The sequence below is a fragment of the Trachurus trachurus genome (genome assembly GCF_905171665.1).
Source record: "Trachurus trachurus genome assembly, chromosome: 23".
In the NCBI taxonomy this organism is placed as follows: domain Eukaryota; kingdom Metazoa; phylum Chordata; class Actinopteri; order Carangiformes; family Carangidae; genus Trachurus; species Trachurus trachurus.
The window spans coordinates 18,399,496-18,423,527 of record NC_139912.1 but is presented as its reverse complement, the minus strand read 5'-3'; the positions used below and the strand labels follow the sequence as shown (position 1 = coordinate 18,423,527).

The 24,032-nt window shown below is 43.9% G+C and overlaps 2 protein-coding genes across 2 annotated transcripts in view; both read right to left on the bottom strand.

Moving 5' to 3' along the window:
- Positions 1 to 21,278, bottom strand: part of camk1da (calcium/calmodulin-dependent protein kinase 1Da) — a gene marked incomplete at both ends in the record, with an annotated part of 81,440 nt that extends 60,162 nt beyond the window's left edge. The window contains one exon of the mRNA XM_083999067.1: positions 21,181 to 21,278. Within this exon, the coding sequence (XP_083855193.1) occupies positions 21,181 to 21,278 (98 nt within the window). The remainder of the gene's footprint in view (positions 1 to 21,180) is intronic.
- The window catches only part of il15ra (interleukin 15 receptor subunit alpha), a 231,206-nt gene that overhangs the window by 135,910 nt on the left and 71,264 nt on the right, over positions 1 to 24,032 (bottom strand). The gene's annotated exons all lie outside the window — the stretch shown is intronic.

Below are 24,032 nucleotides of genomic sequence, written 5' to 3'. Positions count from 1 at the left end.
TGTGGAGACTCACTATTTAACCTCTTGTGTGGGCGTTTCACAAGGGTGATGATGTCAATGGTTCCCTTTTGTGCTCCAAGTGCCAACGACAGTCGTTGGAGTGACAGTCGTTGGTGGGAAGTTGGTTTCGACTTCGTTAGTGCCCTATTGTGTTCTAACGACAGTCATTGGAGTCACTTGCCACTTGTGAACAGTGGTTGTTCTTTGAGGCTAGATGGTTGAGTCTCCTGGGAAGGGATGAAAGGGCAGCATTGTAAATTGGAGACAGGTGGTGTCTCAGACCTCCTCCCCTGTTGAGGGACGGTTTTTCTACTTTTACAAAAATGGCTTCTTTAACTCCTCTTTCAAACCATCTGTCCTCTCTGTCTAGGATTTGGACATTGCTGTCCTCAAAGGAGTGGGCTTTCTCCTTGAGATGTAAATGAACAGCAGAGTCCAGTCCTGAGGAGTTTGCTCTCCTGTGTTGGGCCATGCGTTTATGCAGTGGTTGTTTTGTTTCTCCAATGTAGAGGTCTTTGCATTCCTCGTTGCATTGGACTGCATACACCAGATTGCTTTTGTGGGTGTGTGGTGTTCTGTCCTTGGGATGTACCAGTCTCTGTCTGAGTGTGTTGCTGGGTTTGAAATACACAGGGATACGGTGTTTGTTAAAGATCCTCCTGAGTTTTTCTGATACTCCAGACACATATGGAATGACTATGTTTTTTCTCTTGTTTTGTCTTTCTTTCTCAACCACTTTGCTGGTTTTCTTTCTGGAAGCAGCTGCAGTTTTCACAAAGGTCCAGTTAGGGTAACCACAAGTTGTGAGGGCGCCTCTCAGGTGCTTGTGTTCTGCCCCTTGGGCCTGTGAGCTGGTGGGCACGTTATCAGCTCTGTGTTGCAAAGTTCTGATAACACCAAGCTTATGTTCCAGAGGGTGGTGAGAGTCGAAAAGTAGATATTGGTCTGTATGTGTGGGTTTTCTGTATACCCCAATGTGGAGGCTCCTGTCCTTTTTTCATATGGACGTCACAATCTAAGAAAGGCAGACTATTGTCCTTGACATCCTCTCTGGTGAACTTGATGTTTTTGTCCACTGAGTTAATGTGTTCGGTAAAAGCTTGCACTTCTTTGGTTTTGATTTTAACCCATGTGTCGTCCACATACCTGAACCAGTGGCTCGGTGTTTTTCCTTCAAAGGAGTTTAAAGCCTTGTTCTCTACCTCCTCCATGTACAGATTTGCCACAATAGGGGATACTGGTGAACCCATGGCACAGCCATGTTTTTGTCTGTAAAATTTGCCGTTGAACTGGAAGTATGTGGTGTTCAGGCATAAATCCAGAAGCTGGCAAATATGTTCGGGTTTGAGTTTTGTTCGGTTTTGCAGGGAGTTGTCTTGTGTGAGACGTTCTCTTACTGTGGCCGAAGCCTCCATAGTTGGAATACAGGTAAAAAGAGAAGTCACATCGTAGGATACCATAGTGTCATCTGGTTCCATTTGTATGTCCCGGACTTTACCCACAAAGTCTATAGAGTTTTGGATGTGGTGTGGGGTGTTTCCCACCAACGGAGCCAAGATATTGGCAATGTGTTTGGCTATGTTGTAAGTGACCGAGTTTATGCTGCTGACAATGGGCCTGAGCGGGGACCCTTCTTTATGGATTCTGGGGAGTCCATATAGGCATGGGATTGAATCCTGGGGATAAAGCCGGTAGTATTGTGTTTTGTCAATGACCCCTTCTTTTTGTAATTGTTGTAGACATTCTATCACCTTCTTTTTATAGCCACTGGTCGGGTCTCGTTTCAGAGTTTCATAAGTGTTAGAGTCGCTGAGTAATGTAGATATCTTAGCCTGGTAGTCAGTTGTATTGAGCACAACTGTGCATCTACCCTTGTCTGCTGGGAGGATAGTAATGTTTTGGTCTTTGCTCAAAGCCGTCACTGCTTTCCTCTCCTCAAAGGTGAGGTTGGAGGGGGGGACCTTAGCCTCGGCCACCGCCGCTGACACTTTTAACCTTAGCTGATCTGCCTCAGTTCCGGTTAAGTTGTTTTTCCTTATAGCAGATTCTGTAGCTGTAATCAAATCCACTATAGGTAGCTCTTTCGGTGTCATGGCGAAATTCAAGCCTTTGGCTAGGACCTCTTTCTCAGGTTGGGTGAGTTCTCTGTCCGACACATTCTTAACCCATCTGTTTTGTGTTTCTTTCTGTGCTGAAAGGTCAGTTTTTTGCCCCCATGTGAGTATTTCTGTGTTATTGTCAACATGTCGAGATTGTAAATTGCGGAATTTCTTGGTTTGTCTCTCTTTGCTTTTGTTATGTTGTGATAGTTGTGCCTTTTGGGTGAAATCCACAACTTTCTCCATGATGGAGCCAGGTAAGCGTGTTTTCAGTTTAAGCAGTATGTGGTCAGTTTTCTCTTTTAGCCCCTCGATAGTGAAATTGACCTGTCTTATTCGTTCGTTAAGGAGTTGGTTTTGAGCCTTTTCCATGATTTTCTCCACTCTATGCCCTCTCATAGTGGAATTCAAGCGTAGGCTAGTTGGTGTAAGCCTTTGTTGTCTGCATCTCAAACTGAACCGTAGGTGGTTCCTGTAATCTGCAATTTTCCGAGCCAACCTTTCATGTTCCCGCACCATTCTAAGGGTAGCCACCCCAAATTGTTCTGCAATAAGCCGGTGCATATTCTCATTTGTCCAGGTCATAGTATTTCAAAGGAGGTTAAATCGAAAGCAACTGGACTTAGTTGTTTGTCTAGGAAGACGTTTCACCTCTCATCCAAGAGGCTTCATCAGTTCATGTACGCAGCTGACCAGGCTGGGACTGGTCCAACTATCTGGTGTGGAGACTCACTATTTAACCTCTTGTGTGGGCGTTTCACAAGGGTGATGATGTCAATGGTTCCCTTTTGTGCTCCAAGTGCCAACGACAGTCGTTGGAGTGACAGTCGTTGGTGGGAAGTTGGTTTCGACTTCGTTAGTGCCCTATTGTGTTCTAACGACAGTCATTGGAGTCACTTGCCACTTGTGAACAGTGGTTGTTCTTTGAGGCTAGATGGTTGAGCATCAAAGTGGTTGAGAAAGAAAGACAAAACAAGAGAAAAAACATAGTCATTCCATATGTGTCTGGAGTATCAGAAAAACTCAGGAGGATCTTTAACAAACACCGTATCCCTGTGTATTTCAAACCCAGCAACACACTCAGACAGAGACTGGTACATCCCAAGGACAGAACACCACACACCCACAAAAGCAATCTGGTGTATGCAGTCCAATGCAACGAGGAATGCAAAGACCTCTACATTGGAGAAACAAAACAACCACTGCATAAACGCATGGCCCAACACAGGAGAGCAAACTCCTCAGGACTGGACTCTGCTGTTCATTTACATCTCAAGGAGAAAGCCCACTCCTTTGAGGACAGCAATGTCCAAATCCTAGACAGAGAGGACAGATGGTTTGAAAGAGGAGTTAAAGAAGCCATTTTTGTAAAAGTAGAAAAACCGTCCCTCAACAGGGGAGGAGGTCTGAGACACCACCTGTCTCCAATTTACAATGCTGCCCTTTCATCCCTTCCCAGGAGACTCAACCATCTAGCCTCAAAGAACAACCACTGTTCACAAGTGGCAAGTGACTCCAATGACTGTCGTTAGAACACAATAGGGCACTAACGAAGTCGAAACCAACTTCCCACCAACGACTGTCACTCCAACGACTGTCGTTGGCACTTGGAGCACAAAAGGGAACCATTGACATCATCACCCTTGTGAAACGCCCACACAAGAGGTTAAATAGTGAGTCTCCACACCAGATAGTTGGACCAGTCCCAGCCTGGTCAGCTGCGTACATGAACTGATGAAGCCTCTTGGATGAGAGGTGAAACGTCTTCCTAGACAAACAACTAAGTCCAGTTGCTTTCGATTTAACCTCCTTTGAAGTCCATTTTGAGGGATGATTATTTTGGTGGCTCTGCCCACTGCCAGGACAGAAACATCAGGTACAGATCCTGTGAGAGATTCCGTGACGCCGCATAAAAAAAAAACCTAACATTCAATTATTCTCCACCACATTAGCCATTCAGTTCATTAAATCCCAGTCTTTTTTTTTCTAAGCCAAGCTAACTAGCTGCTGGCTGTAGCTTCATATAGCACATAGCAGAGTTAGGGATGGTTGGTTTATCCGTCTCATCTCCAGGTGGTTTCCTCTCTTCCTTGTGTTTCTGTGTTTTTTCTTCTACAGCTCTCCTGGAGCAGCTCCGGCCAGTCTCCGCCTGCCACACCACCTTCCCCCCAAAAAATCCTGCAGCAGCAGCCACAGCAGCAGCTGGACTCCACCGCATTCAACACGCAAAATTATGATCCTGGCATTTTGACTTTGTGGGACGGAGAGAGACGGGTGTGATGTCCACGGGGGGAGGGGTTTCCTCACTTGGAGACCAGGGGATGATGACTATCATGACACGATGAGGTCATCACATCAACACACACGGATAATGATGGAACACATCTGTTGGGGAGCTCTGACAACATGTACTGCTACTGTGTGTCCAGCACAGTGCTGCCTCATCTCACACACACACGCACACATAACAGCACGCTCAGCTGGGACATTTTAAATCTTAAAGGGATAGTTCGACATTTTGGCAAATTGGCCCATTGCCATAATCGCTATAGTCTTAGCAGTAGGTTCGTTACCTTTAATTGTGGGTGCAAGCTATTTTTAGAACGGTGGAGAAGAGCGGCGAGCTGCTCAGAGCTACGCTACGGAGGCTAATGGGATTTCTTGGTTTCCCTCATCAAACTCATCAAATACACAATCCAACAACTCCACAATGCTCTGGTGGACAAATTGTGACCTGCACATTCACCACGCTATGATTCGCGTTGCCTTCAGGGACAGTTTTTCAGCAAGCAGACTCTGTATTTACCTCGAAAACAGCTCAGTTTCGTAATGTTCTGTTATTATCTCATAGCGTGGTGAATGTGCAGGTCACAACTTGTCCACGACAGCCTTTTGGAGTTGTTGGGTTGTGTATTTGATGAGGGAAACCAAGAAATCCCATTAACCCCCGTAGCGTAGCTCTGAGCAGCTCGCGGCTCTGCTCCGCCGTTCTAAAAATAGCTTGCACCGACAATTAAAGGCAACGAACCTACTGCTATGACTATAGGGATTATGGCAATGGGCCAATTTGCCAAAATGTTGAACTATCCCTTTAAGATGCGTGTGACTGATGTGCATGTGTTGCATTGTGTTTCTGCACAAGGACGAGTGTAACTGGGCCAAGCTGAGCCTGAAAAACAGCCTCAAACACACACACACACACATACATACACTGATCTAAGTACAGTAGAGGGACTGGGTGAAAGTAGGTCTGCGATAATACAGAAAAAGCCTCCAAGGTGCAGATGAGTGTGTGTGTATGTGTGTGTCACTCTTGCGAAGTGTAATGCTTACCAGAGCAGAAAGTGTGTGTGTGTGTCATCTTACAGTATTATTATGTGCGTGAGCGAGTGAGTGTATGTCTTAGTTCTGGTATGTTCTAAACAAAAAGTGGATTAACAAAAATATGTTACGTTGCAGCTAAGTGTGTGTGTGTGTGTGTGTGTGTGTGTGTGTGTGTGTGTGTGTGTGTGTGTGTGTGTGTGTGTGTGCAGTCTACCCTAAATTACCTGTCCAGAAGACAGAGTGTGTGCTGGCCGAGCTGGAGATGCCGCGGCGCTGTTTCCATTAACGGCGGCGATCATTCAGAATCTGATGGCCAATAGCTAGATGTTACCACGGCAACCTGCTGCACGCCTGCCAAATATTTATTTGGCGGCATGTTGCTACATGACGAGTTATCACAGCCGCGTGATTGGTGATCGTCAGAAGATAGAGAGCGAGGAGGGCTCTCGTTGTTAAGTAAATATTCAATAAAGACAGGAAGCAATAAAACACAATGGACAGGACAGGGCAGAGATTTAGTGACTGAGGCAGAGGAGGTCCACATTCATAGCCCCTGATTCATTCATTGTATATCAATCAGGCTTTTGTTGCCTCTCCCACAGACAGATCCAGGTTGTAGGTGGAAGTTAACAGTCGACTGCAGTGGAATCTGGCCTGTAAACCTACGTTCACAACACGGCTTCACATTCAGGTGGGTAGGGAATGGCGACAGAACCCCTCTCCTCTCTCAGTAAATATCTTCAAGAAATGGAAGATGGGAAAAAAAAAATCAATGTAAGAGAAGCTGCAGCCTTCATCGGCCTCTCTGTGTCAAGATTTCATGTCCCTGCTCGGCCATGTGCCTCTTTCAGGAGCACTAACATGAACATGGAACTAGGGCTGCACGATATTGGAAAAAAATAACACTGCGATATTTTCATTAACTGTGATTTTCCACAATAATATACTGCCATATTAAAAAAAAAGTACTGTCAAATGATTGCATTTTTTTAGGATTTTTTAGGATTTATGGGAGATTTCCTGATAGTACCTATTGATCATACATCAACAGAGCAAGCATCTTGATGTAAATAAACAATCTTTGGCTGATCATGTGACCGCTCACAGCTTCCCCAATGGAGTTTAGCTCGTTATGTGACGGCACCCAGGTCTCCTATTGGACATCCGATCTTACTGGCTTGACTGCTTGGCTTCCGGGTAAACTACAGACACGTGCAAAAAGTGCAATTGAACACCACCTCATCTACCTCAACTCTACGAGAATCACTTGTCTGATGTCACACAACAATCTGCATCTATGCAGATCCACACTGTCAATGATAAAACATCAGCAGGAACATGCAGGAACTTCCCCAGAAGATCCATTTACAGGATCTTCTCCTGGGCCGAAAGGAGTCCCTGCCTCGGGGTAGGTCCCTGGTGGGGCTCGAAGTTTACTCTGTGCTGATTGGCCAAACTCAGAGTGAGACATGACGCTGAGAGAAAGCCCAAAATAAAGCGGCATTTATAAAACCCAGCATTATTTAAAAAGCCTCTGTTTTACAGTTTAACATTAGCTTACACATGCTAACTCCAGCTATAAAAACACAAGTTGCTCTTTATATTTGTGATATTTGTTCATTGTGAAAATGTGTGTATTTAGTTTGGGAGGCCTGGCTGCAACAGGCCCCTGGCCATTGTAGGTTGTCACACTTTGTGGCCCCGGGGACATGGGTCAGACCCATCACTCTCGTCCAAGTAGGACTTTTTCTGGCTTCAAAAAACCAAGATGGCGGCATCCATTAAGCAGATGGTGGAGGCAGTGAAAGGCTGAGTGAAAAATCACTTCCAACATGTTTCTCTAGGACGGCGCTGGGGGCCCCCGAGGCCTCCCCCTTAGGTTTATATGTGCTTCTATTCCCCACCCTCATTGCTTTTCATTACAATTCCTCATTTCTCAATTCTCCCTTATCTCCTCTCCTTCTTCTTCTTCTTCTTCTTCCTCCTCCTCTGCTCCAGTATTTTGTTATATTTTGCACCGGCTCTGTTGGAAGGAGGAGAGCCTCCAGGGAAAATATGCTAAGCTGCTTTCTGCCGCTCTGCTTGGAAAACTGTCAGCAGTCAGGTGGTATCACAGCCATCAGGGTTTACTGAGGAAGTTTCATTCAAAATAAACATTTAAAATGCCACCATGTCACATTTACATATAAATTTAAGTCTGTCTTTCCTCTCTGCCTGACTCTTTCCACATAACTAATGCGCAAGATCTTTTCCACATTTCATGTGGCAGGGACATGAAGCCACAACTCCATATTTAGGTACTGTGATGAGTTATGAAGAGTGTGTATTTATTTTTTAATAGTCTTTTTGTTTTATTATAAGTGTGGGAGTTTGTGCATTTCTCTGAGAACTGATATAAGACCTGCTTCATCATTAACAACATGAGCATCTACCATTATCCTATATGTATGTATATATAATGCCCATTGAGAGATTGCCTGATTCAGGGCCACTACTAATTATTTTTGGCATGCACTGGAGATGACACTGAGTCTCAGATACTTATATGACCGCCATGTTTTGTTTCAGTGGCCTGATGTGCACCGGTGCATTGCACAACGTGGCAGGCAGGACTCTACTACAGAGCACACAGGGCTTCTCACAGACATCAGAGGATTAACCACAGTGATCAGTGACAACAAGCATTAATCCCAATCTATTTATCACATATTTTCAATGAAAAGAGGGCCAATTATGATCAGGACATCCCGAAAATATACATAAGTTAATCGCTGTTTGAGGCTGAAGGGGTTTGGCTGCTCTGGCTCCAAGTCTGTTGTCTGCAGTCAAGTCTGCAGTAGGGATGTAACAATATGGAAAATTTCACATCTCGATTACAGTGACCAAATTGTTACGGTTATCGATATAATTGCGATATTCTTAAAGGGATATTTCAATATATTTCAAATTAATTTTGGCAAATTCGCCTATTACCAGAATCCCTTATACCCCTTTCCCACTGGCCAAAAAACCCGTTTAAACCCGCTAACAATCGGCTTTTGGTGGCAGTGGGAAAGGCGCACTGAGCCGCGTCAACGCGGGTCGACGCGGGTCAAACGACTCGGCAAGCGACGCGGGTTAAAATCGCCTTTAATCAGCTCGGCTTTGCTCGGCTTGCAGTGGGAATGCCAGACCCGCGTCAACCCGCTAATTTACGTGATGACACTTAACGTTACGTGACGCCACGTCATCGCGGCGGTAGCGTCTCATATCACGTACCAAAACAAAGCTCTGCTCTCATTCAAGACTGGGATCAAAACATCAAAGAACACTGAAACACATTGAAACCCACTGAAAACGATTGACTTGGCTTATTTTGGTCAATGGGAAAGGGGCCAAATGCCGATTGTTAGCGGGTCGACCCGCGTTTAAAAAACCCGCGTCGACCCGCTAATTTTAGTGGGAAAACGGCTTTAGTCATAGCATAGGTTCATTACCTTTAATTGTCGGTGCAAGCTGTTTTTAGATAGGCGGGGCAGAGACGTAAGCTGCACGGTATTTTAACGTTTCCCTCATCAAACTAAATACACAATCCAACAACTCCAAAACACTCTCATGGACAATTTGTGACCTGCACATTCACCATGCTATGAAATAATAACGTATAATTATGTAACATTACGGCACATGAAGCAAATACTCAGAACTACTTGCTTTTTAAATCACACCCAGCAGCCGTGTCTGAAATGTAGTTTTCTGTTACGCATTTGCCTCGAAAAAACAACTCTCGTAATGTTACATTATTATCTCATAACGTGGTGAATGTGCAGGTCACAACTTGTCCACGAGAGCGTTTGGGAGTTGTTGGATTGTGTATTTAGTTTGATGAGGGAAACGTGGAAATACAGCGCAGAGCTCACGTCTCTGCCCCGCTGATCTAAAAACAGCTTGCACCAACAATTAAAGGTAATGAACCTACTCCTAAAACTATAGGGATTATGGCAATAGGTGAATTTGCCAAAAATGCTGTAATATCCCTTTAAGTGCAACACTGTATTTATCAGGAAATGTTCCTTCAGTGCAAGTTTAAATTCACACTTAAACTACCATTAAAACTAATTGAAAACATCACAATAAAACATTAAAAATACAATTTCTTGAGCTAAAGATACAGATGTGTAACAATCCGTCAATATGGACTCATGTTCTTATAAGTAACCATAATAGTACATTGTTTCAAGTGTTTATCTCGATTACATTACGTCATGTTTCCTGACATTGTGTCGGCTCAGTTCAAGGTCCATGTGAAACACAAGCAGAGTATGCCGTTATAATGCGAGTGAAATTAAATCAACAAAGTTTCGATTCATGAAAAAAGCTGATAAGTGTTTCGAAGTGAAACAGAAAACGCTGCCCCACAGCAACTTTATTCCTGCATGCTCTGCAGACAGGACACGTTTCTTCAGCCAGCTGTCCCTCACCGGTCTTGTCCAATCTAAAATAAAATAAAAAAAATTTTCTTTTTTCTTTCCGCCATGCCTCCGATCTACATTTCTACGTTACAAGCTACATATGCACACGGGAGACTTGGCTGAGGTTGTTATTACATATCCCCATAATTATCTACTGAGATCATGTGATTAATTTACACACAGACGGTAATTGCTGTCGTGTAAAAAATGTTGATCATTAGGCTACATCCCTATGCAGGTGTAAGGAAACTACACACTGTCATTCCAACACAATGCAATTTGAAAGCATTTCCCCACAGGCCTGCTAACACAGCCTTGATGTATCCAGGGAACAAGTCTGCTTTGTCTCAGCCACACTTTGCCTCACATTCACATTCACATTCGTCTCCCACTGCTTGGTAATTTTATTTTTTTTATTTATCAAAACAACAAAGCATCACTGAGACCTCTAGTCTCATTTCCTTCAAACACAACTCAACAAGGAGACAAGACATCGCATTTTACAGTCAATTTCATGAAAAAGTTTGATTCTGTTTTAAAGCCTTTATAAGACGGCCATCATTCAGATCCCTACAGCTACCACCAGGATCCATCCTCCCAGACTCCTCAGTTTCCCCAACAACTGTATTATTTAGAGGCCTGTCATGTTTTCAGACTGCGATTACTGATGTTTAGTAGCAGGTAAAGGCCACGGTAACACATGTTCTCAGCTGCCCTCTGACTGTGCAGCTGGCTGCTACATGAACACAATACTGCCAACATACAGTTGAATACAACCTCTGCCTCCAGGGATCTCTCAATTAAAATTATAAGAGTGTTTGGTGTTTACCTGAAGCTGCATTATTCATATAAGTTAAATTACAGATTATAACGTGAGTCTCATAATAACTCTTTTTCCTATGTGTGCTGCTATGTCTTTGCTTTTTGCTATTCAAAAGTCAGCTATAGGCTCAGTTGGAAAATTATGTCACAAATTTGAACCATTACATGACAACAGCATCAAACTCAGAGAATAATGAGCTTTAATTCTTTCTTTACTAGACTGATTTGTGTGTAGGGAAAGGACAATAATCTCTAAACACAAATCAGTGGAATGAATTGGTCAGCAGACTCCTGCCTATTCACACATCCAGAGGCCACAGCAACATGATATTAATTTCACTTTAAATTTGTTCGTTGTATTTCATTAGTTTTTGGTGCACATCTTTGTTATAATGTAGCTTGTTACTTTGGTCTTTTATTTGTTTTTTTCACTGTATCCTCTTATTTTAAACTACATTTATTTTATATACATTGTTGCAACTTTCAGAATTATTTATTGTCATTCAGACAGAACATTAAAGATTCACTGCAGAACGAACGTTGAATCGAGCCACAATAAAAACAGGTGGATAAAACAATAAATAAAGAAACACATAATAAAGATATGTGTACATAGGTATAACAAATAGGTGTCAATGTCCAATATTGCACTGTGTGACTGAGATCTCAGCATATTGCATTTTATATTGTGTGTTATGTGGGGTTTGATTCCTGAGGGTTTATAATGTTCAGCAGTCTTGTACTTGTATTAATTGTATTATAATTGCTATTGACTCGGGTGCATGTTGTATGTGTATTGAGAAAAAAAAACAGTTCATTTTCACCATATTTTTTCTCCTTCATGTATTTCGGCCCAAATGATCCCACTGTGTCCTCTGTTGACTTGTAATCATGTTTCGGGAGGTCAGGGGCCTGCAGGAGAACTGGTGCTGCTCATGTCGCTGCACCTCTGCTGACCCGCAGCACCCGGTCGTCCTTCAGCACCCACCACCTGCTACATCCATCAGAAACAAGCGCTCGTGTCCCCGATTCCCCTCCCGGACAGCAGATGTTGTTGTCAAGACCCCTCAGGATTGTGCAACAGGTTCCAAACCAAATCCTCCACAAAGAAACAAACTGAGGCCACATCTACACCACTGTGTTTTTAAATCAGATAAAAACCTTCATCCTCAGTTACACATCAGAAAAGATCAACAACACTTAGATTTCATTAACCATGATGCTTTCAGCACCGAGCTGCTTCTTCCACTCCAAGTTCTAAAAGATGAAATGTGCACAAATGCTGCCTTCAGGACTTAAGAGCAGGATGAATTACTTCTCTTTTATGTTTACTGTTGCTCACACTGCACTTTTCTCTCTCTCACAAGAATACCTGGGCAGAAACCAACACGGCACAACCGCTGGGTTTTCAAACTAAAATGAAAAGCTTCAGTATTTAGATTTATTTTTAAATATTAAGTTGCCTCTAATCAGATGTTGAGAACGAGCAGCTAGTATGCTAACTGCAGTATGCTCTCCATTGAAGCATAGCTAGAACAGTGTGCCACCAGCTACAGTCCAGCCCAAAGATGGGTTTGTTTGGTCATATCTGAACACAGCCATCGCGCTCGGATGAGGAATAAAACAAGCGGGCCCAGATCCCTTAGAAGGGCTGGTCTGAGCTTGTTTCCATTCGAGCCCTGGAGCAGGTCGTTTGCGGTGAGAACGTAATCGACACAACTTAACAACACAACTGAATCAAAAAAACAAACTGGCCACACATGATGCTGATGTCCCACTGGGTCAAAAACACCTGGGAAGACTCAGATCGGCTTCCTTCCCGTGTTCGGGTCGGGTCCGGGCTTCAAACACGGTGCAGACTGGATCTGGTTTTCATTTTCAGGCCCGTTGAGACCTCTATTCCGTTTTTTTGTAATTTTCCTGGGTAATATAATCTCCTCCTCCTTCCAGGTAAGATTTCTGACCAATGAGAGAACAGTCGCATGGCATTTGTTTACAACTTTGGACTGCTTTGGGTTGTTGCCATGTGAACATAAATGATCCAAAAGAAAATTGCAACAATTGTATCGGTTTAGCCATGGAACCGGAACAAAGCAAACGAGCTACAGGTCTGATTACACCCTTACACATAGCAGTTCATATACTGTATAAATACTAGCACTTTTTAGAATAAAATCAGAGTAGAAACAAGATGCTGATCCTGATCTGAAATTATAATCCGCAATTAACCACTTGAGAGACGCAACTGGAACATTGTTTTTGATGCATAACTACCTGACTTCCTACTACTACTTTTGCAGCATGACTAAAATGTGACTGTAATGAAGCGAGGAAGTGTAACGGTAAAAGAAAAAAAGTTTTAAATTTCAAATTCTGTTGTTCTTAGAATATGAAATTCCCCATTCTTACATTTAATGACAGTAAGAGACTTTACCAACATGTGGCCCTGTTCACATACATGAACAGCAGCCCAGCCATGTGCACACAGCTGTCAGACGGAGACATGTGTGTCACAGCAGCACGACGACAACAACAGGCTTTCAGCTTGGGGCCATTATAAGCTGGATGTGGTCGCTGAGAGGCTTAAAATAGAGCACTGATCCGATAATGGACTAAAGTTTATGATCATTAATACTCCGAGGTCTGGACACACGTGTCAATCTGTGCAGAGAGATGCCTGGTGCCCCTCCCCTTCCACCCACCATCACACACAAACACACACACTCACACACTCACACACACATTAAATGCAGTTGATGAGGAGTTTTGTTTGTCAAAAGAGGAAAAAGTGACTTTTCCCGTGTTGCTTTCAAATGTCCTGCTCATTGTGTGTGTGTGTGGGTGGGTGTGTGGCATGACTGTAGCAATGCAATGCCAAACTGAGATCAGTATTCGGTGAAAAATCTGTGTTGACAACATTGTCTGTAACTAGAAGACAACAGCATCCACGTCAACAGTGATGTCAATAATAACAGCTCACCAACAGAGTCATCAACCATCAACACAACAACAGTAGAAGCACGGGGGGATTGTTCCACTTCAGTGCTGCTTCATCTGATATCTGTAGTTTTGGCATTCATTCACACTGGTGATTGGAGCTTCAGCTTTTGGAAACATTTTTCTCTCCCAGAAAAAAAAACATAAGAAACATGAACAGAATTTTTTGGCTGGGCCACAACAGCACTGTAATTGCAAAGAAAACTGACTGACTGACTGACTGACCCCTATTTTCCACATACTCCGTCTCTGTTGTGGTTAAGCTCCCACTGATGGAGCAAACCATCGGCCACTGGATGCCTTGTGTCTCTACTGCGTCTCCAGAGCCCAGAGCAGCTGGAGAACCGAGATCACAAGATCACAGGAGAACTAACAGCTATCGTGATGACAGCCGTGTATGAAGTGAGATTAAAATGTAAACAACAGATCACTTTGCCTTTTCCTCCGTGATTTCTTTTTTTTTACTTTCTGTTTGTGTTCTTGTAGACAAATGTGTTGTGTCATGAAATGTTGCAGTTTTCCACCTCCATGATTAAAGCAGAAGTAAGCGATATATTTGTGTTAATATAAGTCTTAAATAGTTATATCTTCCAACAGCAATCACTTACATAGAGTGTTTGGACCGAAACACGGGTCTCTCAGTCACTCTGCTCTGCTCTGAGCCGAGGAGAAAACTCGTGTTTTCCCGACCTGTGAAGTCGTACCAGTTCGATCTGGTACGAGTTCACGGGTCGGAAGTTCCGAGTGGCCGTTATAGTGACTTTCACCGGTAAAACAGGTCGGAAAAACACGAGTGGGTTGCCTGGAACGCTACAAAGTCGTAAGTTGTGACTTGAAGCTGTAATTTACGGTTTCAAATTTCATCTGAAAACAATACTTACATACTAACCAACTATTCATCAAACAGAAAGACCCACCTTCTAATAAACATCTGTTGTGGAGACAGTTGATATTTTGGAGTAAGTGTCCCAGTAGCTCATTGCTAGAAAACCCAAGAGTAGTGTGGACATCAGGGGAAACATAGCAAAGGGATGTGCTCTGAAACAAAAAAGTCAATCATGGTGTGGATACAGCCTAGACCTGGCTCGTTCACAGCAATTCTTCCGAAACAGGGAGCGTTTAACGCCAAAGACTGGTTTGTTTGGTCGGATGTGGGATAAAACAAACAGGCCCAGATCACCAAGAAGGGGCGGTCTGGTCTCGGCTCACTTCCATTCAAGCCCTGGAGCGGTTTGTTTGCAGTTACAACGTAATCAACTCAGCAACTGATTCAGAAAAACAAACCAGCCACACACTGCTGATGTTCCAGGGTTTTTGTTTTTCCCAGGGTAGCTCCTCCTCCTTTCAGATAAGATTTCTGACCAATGAGAGAACACAAATGACCCAAAAGAAAAATGCAACAATTGTATCGTTTTAGCCCCTGCATCTGATCAAAGCAAACGAGCCACATGTTTAAATACACCCCTAATCTACAGCTTATCTGACCGCTCTGTTTCCCTCTACATCAGACCACATTGTAGCAAAGCTGTCATCATCATCAAACTTCACTGTGGAAACAGCAGGTTGACAAAATCTTAAGCAAAGTCCCACTCACTTTTTTCCATCAAAGCTTTGGGATCATCTTCCGGTCTTCAGTTCACTTGTCATGAAGATGGGTCACCTGTTTTAATCTGTTATGTAACGAGCAAAGCTCCACACAATGAAGAAAAATCCATCAGAGGATGAGATGTGGAGAAGCTCAGCAGTGAGACCTCAGTTAAAGCTATTAAAAAAAAAAAAACACCAAACTGTGATGGATTAGAATTTTTCCTGACAACACCAGCAAACAGGACAGGCAGCTACTGTATAACACCAGCAGCCGCCAATCACAGCTCCTATAGACTGAGGAGATGGAATCACCTCCTCATGGTCGTCTGTCTCCAGCACCAGACTAGTTCCAGGTCACATCCCCTTTTATCCACAGTCATCCAATTAATGTGTGAAAGTTTCTCACCATTGTTGTGTGAAGTCTTGAGTAGAGATTGGTTCCTTTCACATTTAAACCGATACGGTATCGACACCACCTGGTTCCTGGGTACCAGTACCGGTATGCAACGGCACCTGTTTTCAGTAATTGTTATGGTTTGGTGTAAACAATTTGTATGTATTTTCGGCCTGAACCAGCGCGTCCTGTCGGGTTGGTCAGATGTGGTCCATTATCTCACAGACATGAGGGTGAGTTCAGGTGCCAAATTGTGGTACCGTGTGATTTTATGTGAATCAGTACTCGGGATTACCGTAGGAATCGGTTGGTACCAATAAAAGTACAGAATTCGGTATCATCCCTAGTCTTGAATGGCTAAGACGTGATTTGAGGTAACACTCACCTTCACTTTTGACACAAAAATCTCATCAGATTGTCCTTGAAAAAGTTCTGTCAAGGTGTTACTGAGACAGCATGGTAACGAGGATGGGACAGACGGACAAGATATAAACAACTCGCAAAACGAAGAGATGAAGGGAGCGCGCACACACACACACACACACACACTCAGTGGGCTGCTCCATGAAGTTGCTTTTGTCACATTGCAAACAATCGTCCTTTGTTCTATTTATAAGATGATATTTATATCAGGGATGAAGAGGAGAAAGTTTAAAGCGTCCACGGTGAGAACAGGAGCCTGTTGGAGTTGAACACGGGGGTCACACAGGGAGATATATGACATAAAGACGTGAGGGGGGGGGGGGGGGGGGGGGGGGGGGGGGGGGGGGGGGGGGGGGGGGGGGGGGGGGGGGGGGGGGGGGGGGTAAACAGTGACGCGAACAGTCAGCAGGGAAGTAGAGCATCAATTAAGGGCAGCGTGCCCTAGATGGCACAGTGACGTTCCCACAATGCATCAGCGTCACTGCCACTTGACTTTCTGTCTCTGTCTCACAAACACACACCTTCTCCTTCTGTAGGAGCAGAGATCTGACCTGACACCACCAAGATTTTAGACTCCACCACCCACAGCTGACCCATACTTTAAAGGGATAGTTCAGCATTATGGCAAATTCGCCTACTGCCATAATCCCTATAGTCTTAGGAGTAGGTTCATTACCTTTGATTGTTGGTGCAAGCTGTTTTTAGATCGGCGGGGCAGAGACGTGAGCTGACAAGGGAAGCGGTACTTTCGCCATTCCCTCATCAAACTCATCAAATACACAATCCAACAACTCCAGAACGCTCCCGTGGACAAGTTGTGACCTGCACATTCATCACGCTATGAGATAATAACGGAACATTACGAGAAGGAGTTGTTTTCGAGGCAAATGCGTAGCTGGAACTACATTCCAGACACGACTGCTGGGTGGAGTGATTTCAGAAACGCAAGTAGTTCAGAGTATTTGCTTCATATAAACGTTACTATTTCATAGCGAATGTGCAGATTCTTCACAAGAGCATTTTGGCGTTGTTGAATTGTACATTTGATGAGTTTTGGGGGAAAGGTGAAAGTACCAATTCATGAGCAGCTCGCGTCTCTTCCCCACCAATTAAAGGTAATGAACCTACTCCTAAGACTAGGGATTATGGCAATAGGCACATTTTCCAAAATGTTGAACTATCCCTTTAACATGTTAAGGAACAGTCCAGTAACATTTGCGAACAAGGACATTTCTGTCTGTTTTGCACCTGTTCTCCCTATCATACCTCATGCAAAGAGTTGTCTACCTGAACCTCACAAACACACTGAGACACACACACACAAAGAACACACTCCTGTTGGCTTTGAATTATTGAATAGTGGGCGACAGCGACACACACAGAACACTGACCAGGAGAGGGTAATAAGACACCGAGGAGAGCCTCATGTACATGTCTGCAAACGATCATGGTCACGTGACACACACACACACACACACACACACATAACCCAGCCAGCATGTGCTGAGACTGGTGAGATTAATCCTGTGTTTGGGGACACACACTGAAGGGCATTAAGACCCTAAGCAGAAGAGGTGAGTAAGGGCACGCGTGTGCACACACACACACACACACACACACACACACACTGGCCGGCAGGAGCGAGAGTGATCCGTTGTGAGGAGGCAAAACATGATGGGTCCGCATCAAGTCGGTGACATCACTTCCTGTCAGCACAAACTGCACACAATGTTTCTATGTCAGCTCCAAAGTGCTGACGCAGGAACAGCCAAACTGCAGCACTGCAGCTGCATTCACGTGCTCCTCGGACAGTCCCACGTCCAGAGCTGGAAGGTCGTCTTCTGACTCCAGCACGTCCATGTGCTCTTCAATCAGACACAACATGGACGCTGTGAAGAACACTGTTTGCAACTTCCAGTATTTATGCTCAATAAAATCTAAATTAATGCTAAAATATGTACTTTTCCAACCATTACGATAAGCAATACATGAATTTGTACCATTTACATTTCTGTCAACAAGTCAAAATACTCTCTGACTGAGATTGTTCCAAACTAACATAAATGCAAAGTAACACACTAAATTAAGTTTTACTTATCAGTAGTGATGGGAATAACTGCGTTATAAATATTGGCGTTACTAACTGTGCCGCTTTTTTCAGTAACAAGTAATCAAAAAGGTTACTGTTTCACCATTATAACACCGTTACTGTTACTGACAATAAAATGCTCTATCACTTGACTCAAGAAGTCACAAAATAATACACCTGTTAAAGTGTACGTCATACACAAAATTTGTTTCAGTCCATCAACTAGTAGAAAAAAGACGTTTATCTGGAACTAATAGGGATTCTCCGATCGATCGGCTGGCGATCATTATCGGCCGATTTGGACCCAAAACAGGTTAATCGGCGCGCTTTCAAAGTGCATATTATCAGAAAAGCCGACACACGGCACTTTAACAATCGAGTGAGAGACCGTACGTTCACACCAAAAACATCATTATCGTCTTTGTTTCAGTACAAATGGTTTTATTCCTTTAAGTGGTGCACAAGGCTAGATCGTAAATACAGGACATGGAGGATTATTATTAGGGAAGCTTCGATCGTTGCCATGGTAATCGATCATGAAGTCCATGATTGATTATTTTTTCTTTTTTTCCTTTGTGACACCGGTTCCCATCAGCAATTGTTACATTGAAATGAGTAGGCTACTTGGCATCCATTCCTGGAAACCTGCCTGATAAGTTTTGGAGACATGCAGTGTTTCCTATACATTCATTATGTCCACCACGAATAGACCCCCTCCCCCCGTCTGACGTTCCGATCGCACCCCCCTCGCCCCGCCACCGCCGTCTGGCGAAGCTTCGATTATGATCGATTTTATGTCAGCAAATAATCAATTCTCTGAATACGGTAATCGGGACAGCCCTAATTATCATTCTCTCATCCATTGTGTGATCGTTGGTGGGTATTGGCAGATTTATGATTCCTGTGATCGGTAATCTGATCGGCCCCAAAAAAATCCTGATCGGAGCATCCCTATAGAAGCTAACCAACTCACTCAGTATTCTGAGCAATGTTGCACGCAATAGTTACTTTTCCTGGTAATTAGTTACTTTTATAATGTAGAAACTAAGTTACTTTTGGGAAAAGTAACTATAACTAATTACTTTCTTAGAGTAACGTGCCCAACATGGCTCATCCGACATGTGCTGCTGCACCTGAACGCAACACTGGTCTGTTGCCCACCCTGAGCTCTGTATCAGTCAGTGTCATCTACACATCCAGTTCAGTGGAGCTGCTTGTGCCTTTGTGCTTCATCACAACACTTGGAGACACTGGAACCACCTCTTCCTCTTCCTCCTCCTCTTCCTCTTCCTCATCCCGCTCCTTTATGCTAATCGCGAATCACTCACCCCCCCTCCATCCCATTCACTCATCCCCGCCCCGTCCCCCTTTTCTGCTGATGCATCAGGTTCAAAGATCCGTCAGCAGCTCTGGTTAATGTGTGGCTGCAACATGGCCGACTCGGATCATTGGGTCCTGCAGCCTGCATCCTGACTGAGTGTGTGTGTCTGTGCGTTTCAAGCCAGCTAGTTGTCCATCCTTTGTCATTACACAACGTGACCGAACTTCCCTCTGTTCAGGGGAAGTTTTTCTAATCCCTGCACAGTTAATCCCAATCTGCATCCACCCCATGTGTCGGCCCCCAAAGCTGCGCCAGTCCAACCAGACCCAGGCTGTGTGTCACAGCAGGAAAACAGACACTGACAGAGACCGACTGTCGGAGGTTTACGGCATGTTGGAATATTAATCGTGACATAAGAGTTTGAAAGAGACACAACAGGGTCACTGTTCACTACCACACACTTCTGGAATAGATTAATGCTGCTGCAAAGGTTGGGAAGCAAACTGAAATCATTTTGTCTAGAAGATAGATAGATAGATAGATAGATAGATAGATAGATAGATAGATAGATAGATAGATAGATAGATAGATAGATAGATAGATAGATAGATAGATAGATAGATAGATAGATAGATATTCAAAAGCAATTCATAGCCACATTAATAGAGTGATAAGTAATGGATAAATGGTATTCACACATTAATTGAAATGATGTCAATGCTGACCGTAATGGATAACAGGTTTAAATGGTTAGCTCATGTTAAAAGTGAAGGAGAATGAGTTCTAAATAATGCCAATGCTATTATCTTTATAAGAAATAGGCTAATCCAGTAACAATTAAGTATATAAAGCGAAATGTACAAATTCAATGTAAATGGCATGTAAATATAAACTATGTGTATGTTATAGATATAGGCTATACGTATCTATAGGATATATGAAGATATCTGTAACATAACAAATTTGTTTTAGCAAATACTTCTGATTCAGATTCTAAGAATAACAGAGCAAGTTCAAATGGTTTATGAATTCCATCCAGATCTATCTATCTATCTATCTATCTATCTATCTATCTATCTATCTATCTATCTATCGCTAAAAGTAACAGATTGGGACTAACTCTTAAAGTAATAGTTGCTACATCATGACAATTTATTAAAATGAAAATGGTCTGTAAAGGATTGTAAATCAATGAATATTTGAAATAGTGATTTAATTAGCCTGCTGGATGAGTGTGATGTTGATGGCATGAAGTCACTACCACTGGCAGTCAGGAGCAGTCAGTCAGTCAGTATTCACTTGACTTGGCACAACAGACACAGTCTATTACAGGACCAGTGTACTAATGCATCACAGTGCTGCCTGCCAGAGCATCATTAGCAACAGTAACAGCAGAAAGCAGCAAGCAGCAAGCAGCAAGCAGCAGCCCCACAGGAGAGAAGCCTCCTGTCACACCTGACGGTAGGCAACACTAGTCCCAGGTGTGTGAGGTCGGTGCTGAAGCAGATTCCCAGTCCCTATGGGAACATCATTACAATACTGTAACACTGCCAGTAAGTGAAGTAAGGTCACACTGTAAACTCACTGGAGCCGCACGTGTACAAATCAATCCCGGTGGGAATATTATGGGATATCAGAGAGGTGAAGTTAGCGAAAAGCCTCGTGTTACTCACGTTCCCAGCACTTCTTTAAAATCAAAATTCTTCTTGATTTCGTCGACTTGTTTTTTCCACGTCTCTCCTCTGCCGGTGTCTCCGTTCTCCCGAGCCATGGCGCTGTTTTACCGGCCCGAGTCCGACCGACACTGGGCTGCGGGAGGAGAAGGATGCGGAATAAGGACGATAATAACAAAAAACAAAACAAAAACGGGGAGAGTGTTTGTTAAAGGAGGAAGCCGAGCTGAGCGCCAGAGGGTCGGAGAGTCCCGGTGGTGTGAGCTCCGCTGCAGCAGGACCATGTGAGTCCTCCTGCAGGTTCCCGTGTCCCTGCTGCCTCCCTCCTCCTCTTCTTTCTCTCTCCCTCCTCTCCCTCTCCTCCCCCCCCCCCCCCCCCCCCCCCCCCCCCCCCCCCACTCCTCCTCTCTCCTCTCCGGCCGTCTGGACAGCTCCGTCAATGTTACCGTGAGGTGAAACCACTTCCTGTCTCAACTTTCATAATATAAGCCTTTTCATTTATATAATGAAGGTGCATGTTAGATGTCCAATTCAAGACAATTAGGTGTAGATTATATACTGTTTTTGCCACTACAAGATTATGATTATTATAATAGCCTATATGCAGATTTGCACTGCAAATTTGCAGTGTAACAGAAACATGAAATAAGAAGCTGAAATGTAAAAATAGCAAGAGACTGGAAGCATGACCAATAGATATGACCATATGTAACACACACACACACACACACACACACACACACACACACACACACACACACACACACACACACACACACACACACACACACACACACACACACACACAAAGTTAGCCAAGTAATCAGAGTGTTTTTCAACCTTGGGGTCGGGACCCCAAATGGAGTCGCCTGAAATGTCTAGTAGCCTAATTGAAAAAAAAAATACTAGGCTATAATAGGCTACCATTCTCCATTAGAACAGCTCCAAATTTAGAACATTTTAAATCTCTACTGAAAACCCACCTCTTCTCCCTGGCTTTTAACCCCTGACTGATTGTTTTATAATTAGGAGTTTTTTATTGTTTCCCATATTTTATGATTGTATGTTTATTTTATTGTGCTTTTATCTGATGTAAGCTGTAATTGTTTTAATTGTAAAGCACTTTAGTTCAAGGTGCTATATAAACCTGACCTTGACCTTGACCATAATAAGATAATAATCCATCCATCCATCCATCCATCCAGATCTAATTTACAATCTCCCAGTTGAGCAATTCTCTTCACTGCTTTTACTTTGAAGCCAGTACCAGTTGTTTCCTGTTCTACGCTGGTTGCGCATGTTGCGCTTGACCGCGGACCTGCTGCCACCTGCGACTGTCTCTAAACGCAGTTAATTGCCGTTGGCACGTCGGTCGGCTGCCCCCACCTCTCCACCGACAGCATCACCTGTCACCAACCCCCGTGTCCCACTATTAAGTCTAATCAATCTATAATTAACACAGAAACCGAGTCTTATTGTGGCAGCGCGTGTTGTTAAAGCAGTAGAAAGAGGCTGATGGGATGGGATTCCTGCATCAGAGGTGTGCGTCTCTGTCAGTGTGTAGGCTATGTAGTGGGGGGGTTGGGGGTCTGGCCAGGACGTGGTAGCGGTAAATTCGCAATGCGCCAATTTGCCGACAAGCATCATACAAGCAGCACAAAAGGCGTGCACGTGGATGAGCAGCGACCCTTCACTGCTGCGCGTTCACCTGGCTCAACCCACCCGCATTACATCTGGATTACAAAGTTTCTGTTTGCAGAGAAGCACTGATCCCCCGGACTGACAGCTGCGAGGGCTGGCTGCTCACTGACCACAACACACACACTGACAGGCAACAACAGACACACTCACAACTCGACTTCTGGCCTTGTTATGTGTGTGTAATACTGTAGGGAGACACAGACAAGGGGAGGGAGGGGGGAGGACAATGTGTTGCAGCCTCAGCAGCTCATGAGTATTCCGGCTGCAAACTACTGCAGCTCTTCCTCAGCAGCAGCCGAGGGAAGCTCCCTCTGCTCTCACACCTCCCCTCATCCCTCTCTCTACCCTTCCTCCCCCTCATCCTCATCCTCATCCTCTACTGAGTCAGCAAGTCTGACCCCCCCCCCTCCCTCCCTGATGAAAGATAAACACCCCATTTGCAAAGGATGGAGAGAAGAGAATATCAGGGGCGGACAGATCAATTTGGGGGTGGGGTGGGGGTGGCACTGTGGGGTACAACTGTTTTTTTTTTTTCTTGGGGGGGATTAGAAAAATGAAAGAAAGATGCTACCAGCCTCTCGCTGCAACTGTGAAGAAGTTATTTTACAGTGTATTTCTCATGTTTCTGTTGGCTCTTCAAGTAAGAAAGATGTATAAAGGTGACCTTTTCATTTTCTCTAAACTTCTGAATGCACATATTCAGCTGTTCAGTGTTTCAGTATTACATAACATGCTGTTCTCTAGGGTGAAGATTAACAACAAAAATCACAAGTGTCTGATCCATGAATCCACCACTAACTTTTCTGGCTCAATGTCAGTTTGTATTGAAACAGACCACACCCAACAATCCATCAACAGTACCTGGACATGTCCAGGCTTCAGACGATGGGATGTTGTCGGAGGGAAGTGTCCACTGAGCTCAGAGTGTCATCAGCAGGTTGGACAGAGACACAGAGAGACTGGAAGGGTCACAGAAAGACAGAGAAGTGGACGTCCTCTGGTCACATTACAATTTTGACATGTTTTGTTGCGTTACACCTTTTGTTTCAATACATTATTTGAAATGAATGAATTACCATCCCATACTTCTACTTAAATGCCCTACTTTCATGATATAATATCACTGCAGCAGGAACTTTTTACATTTTCCA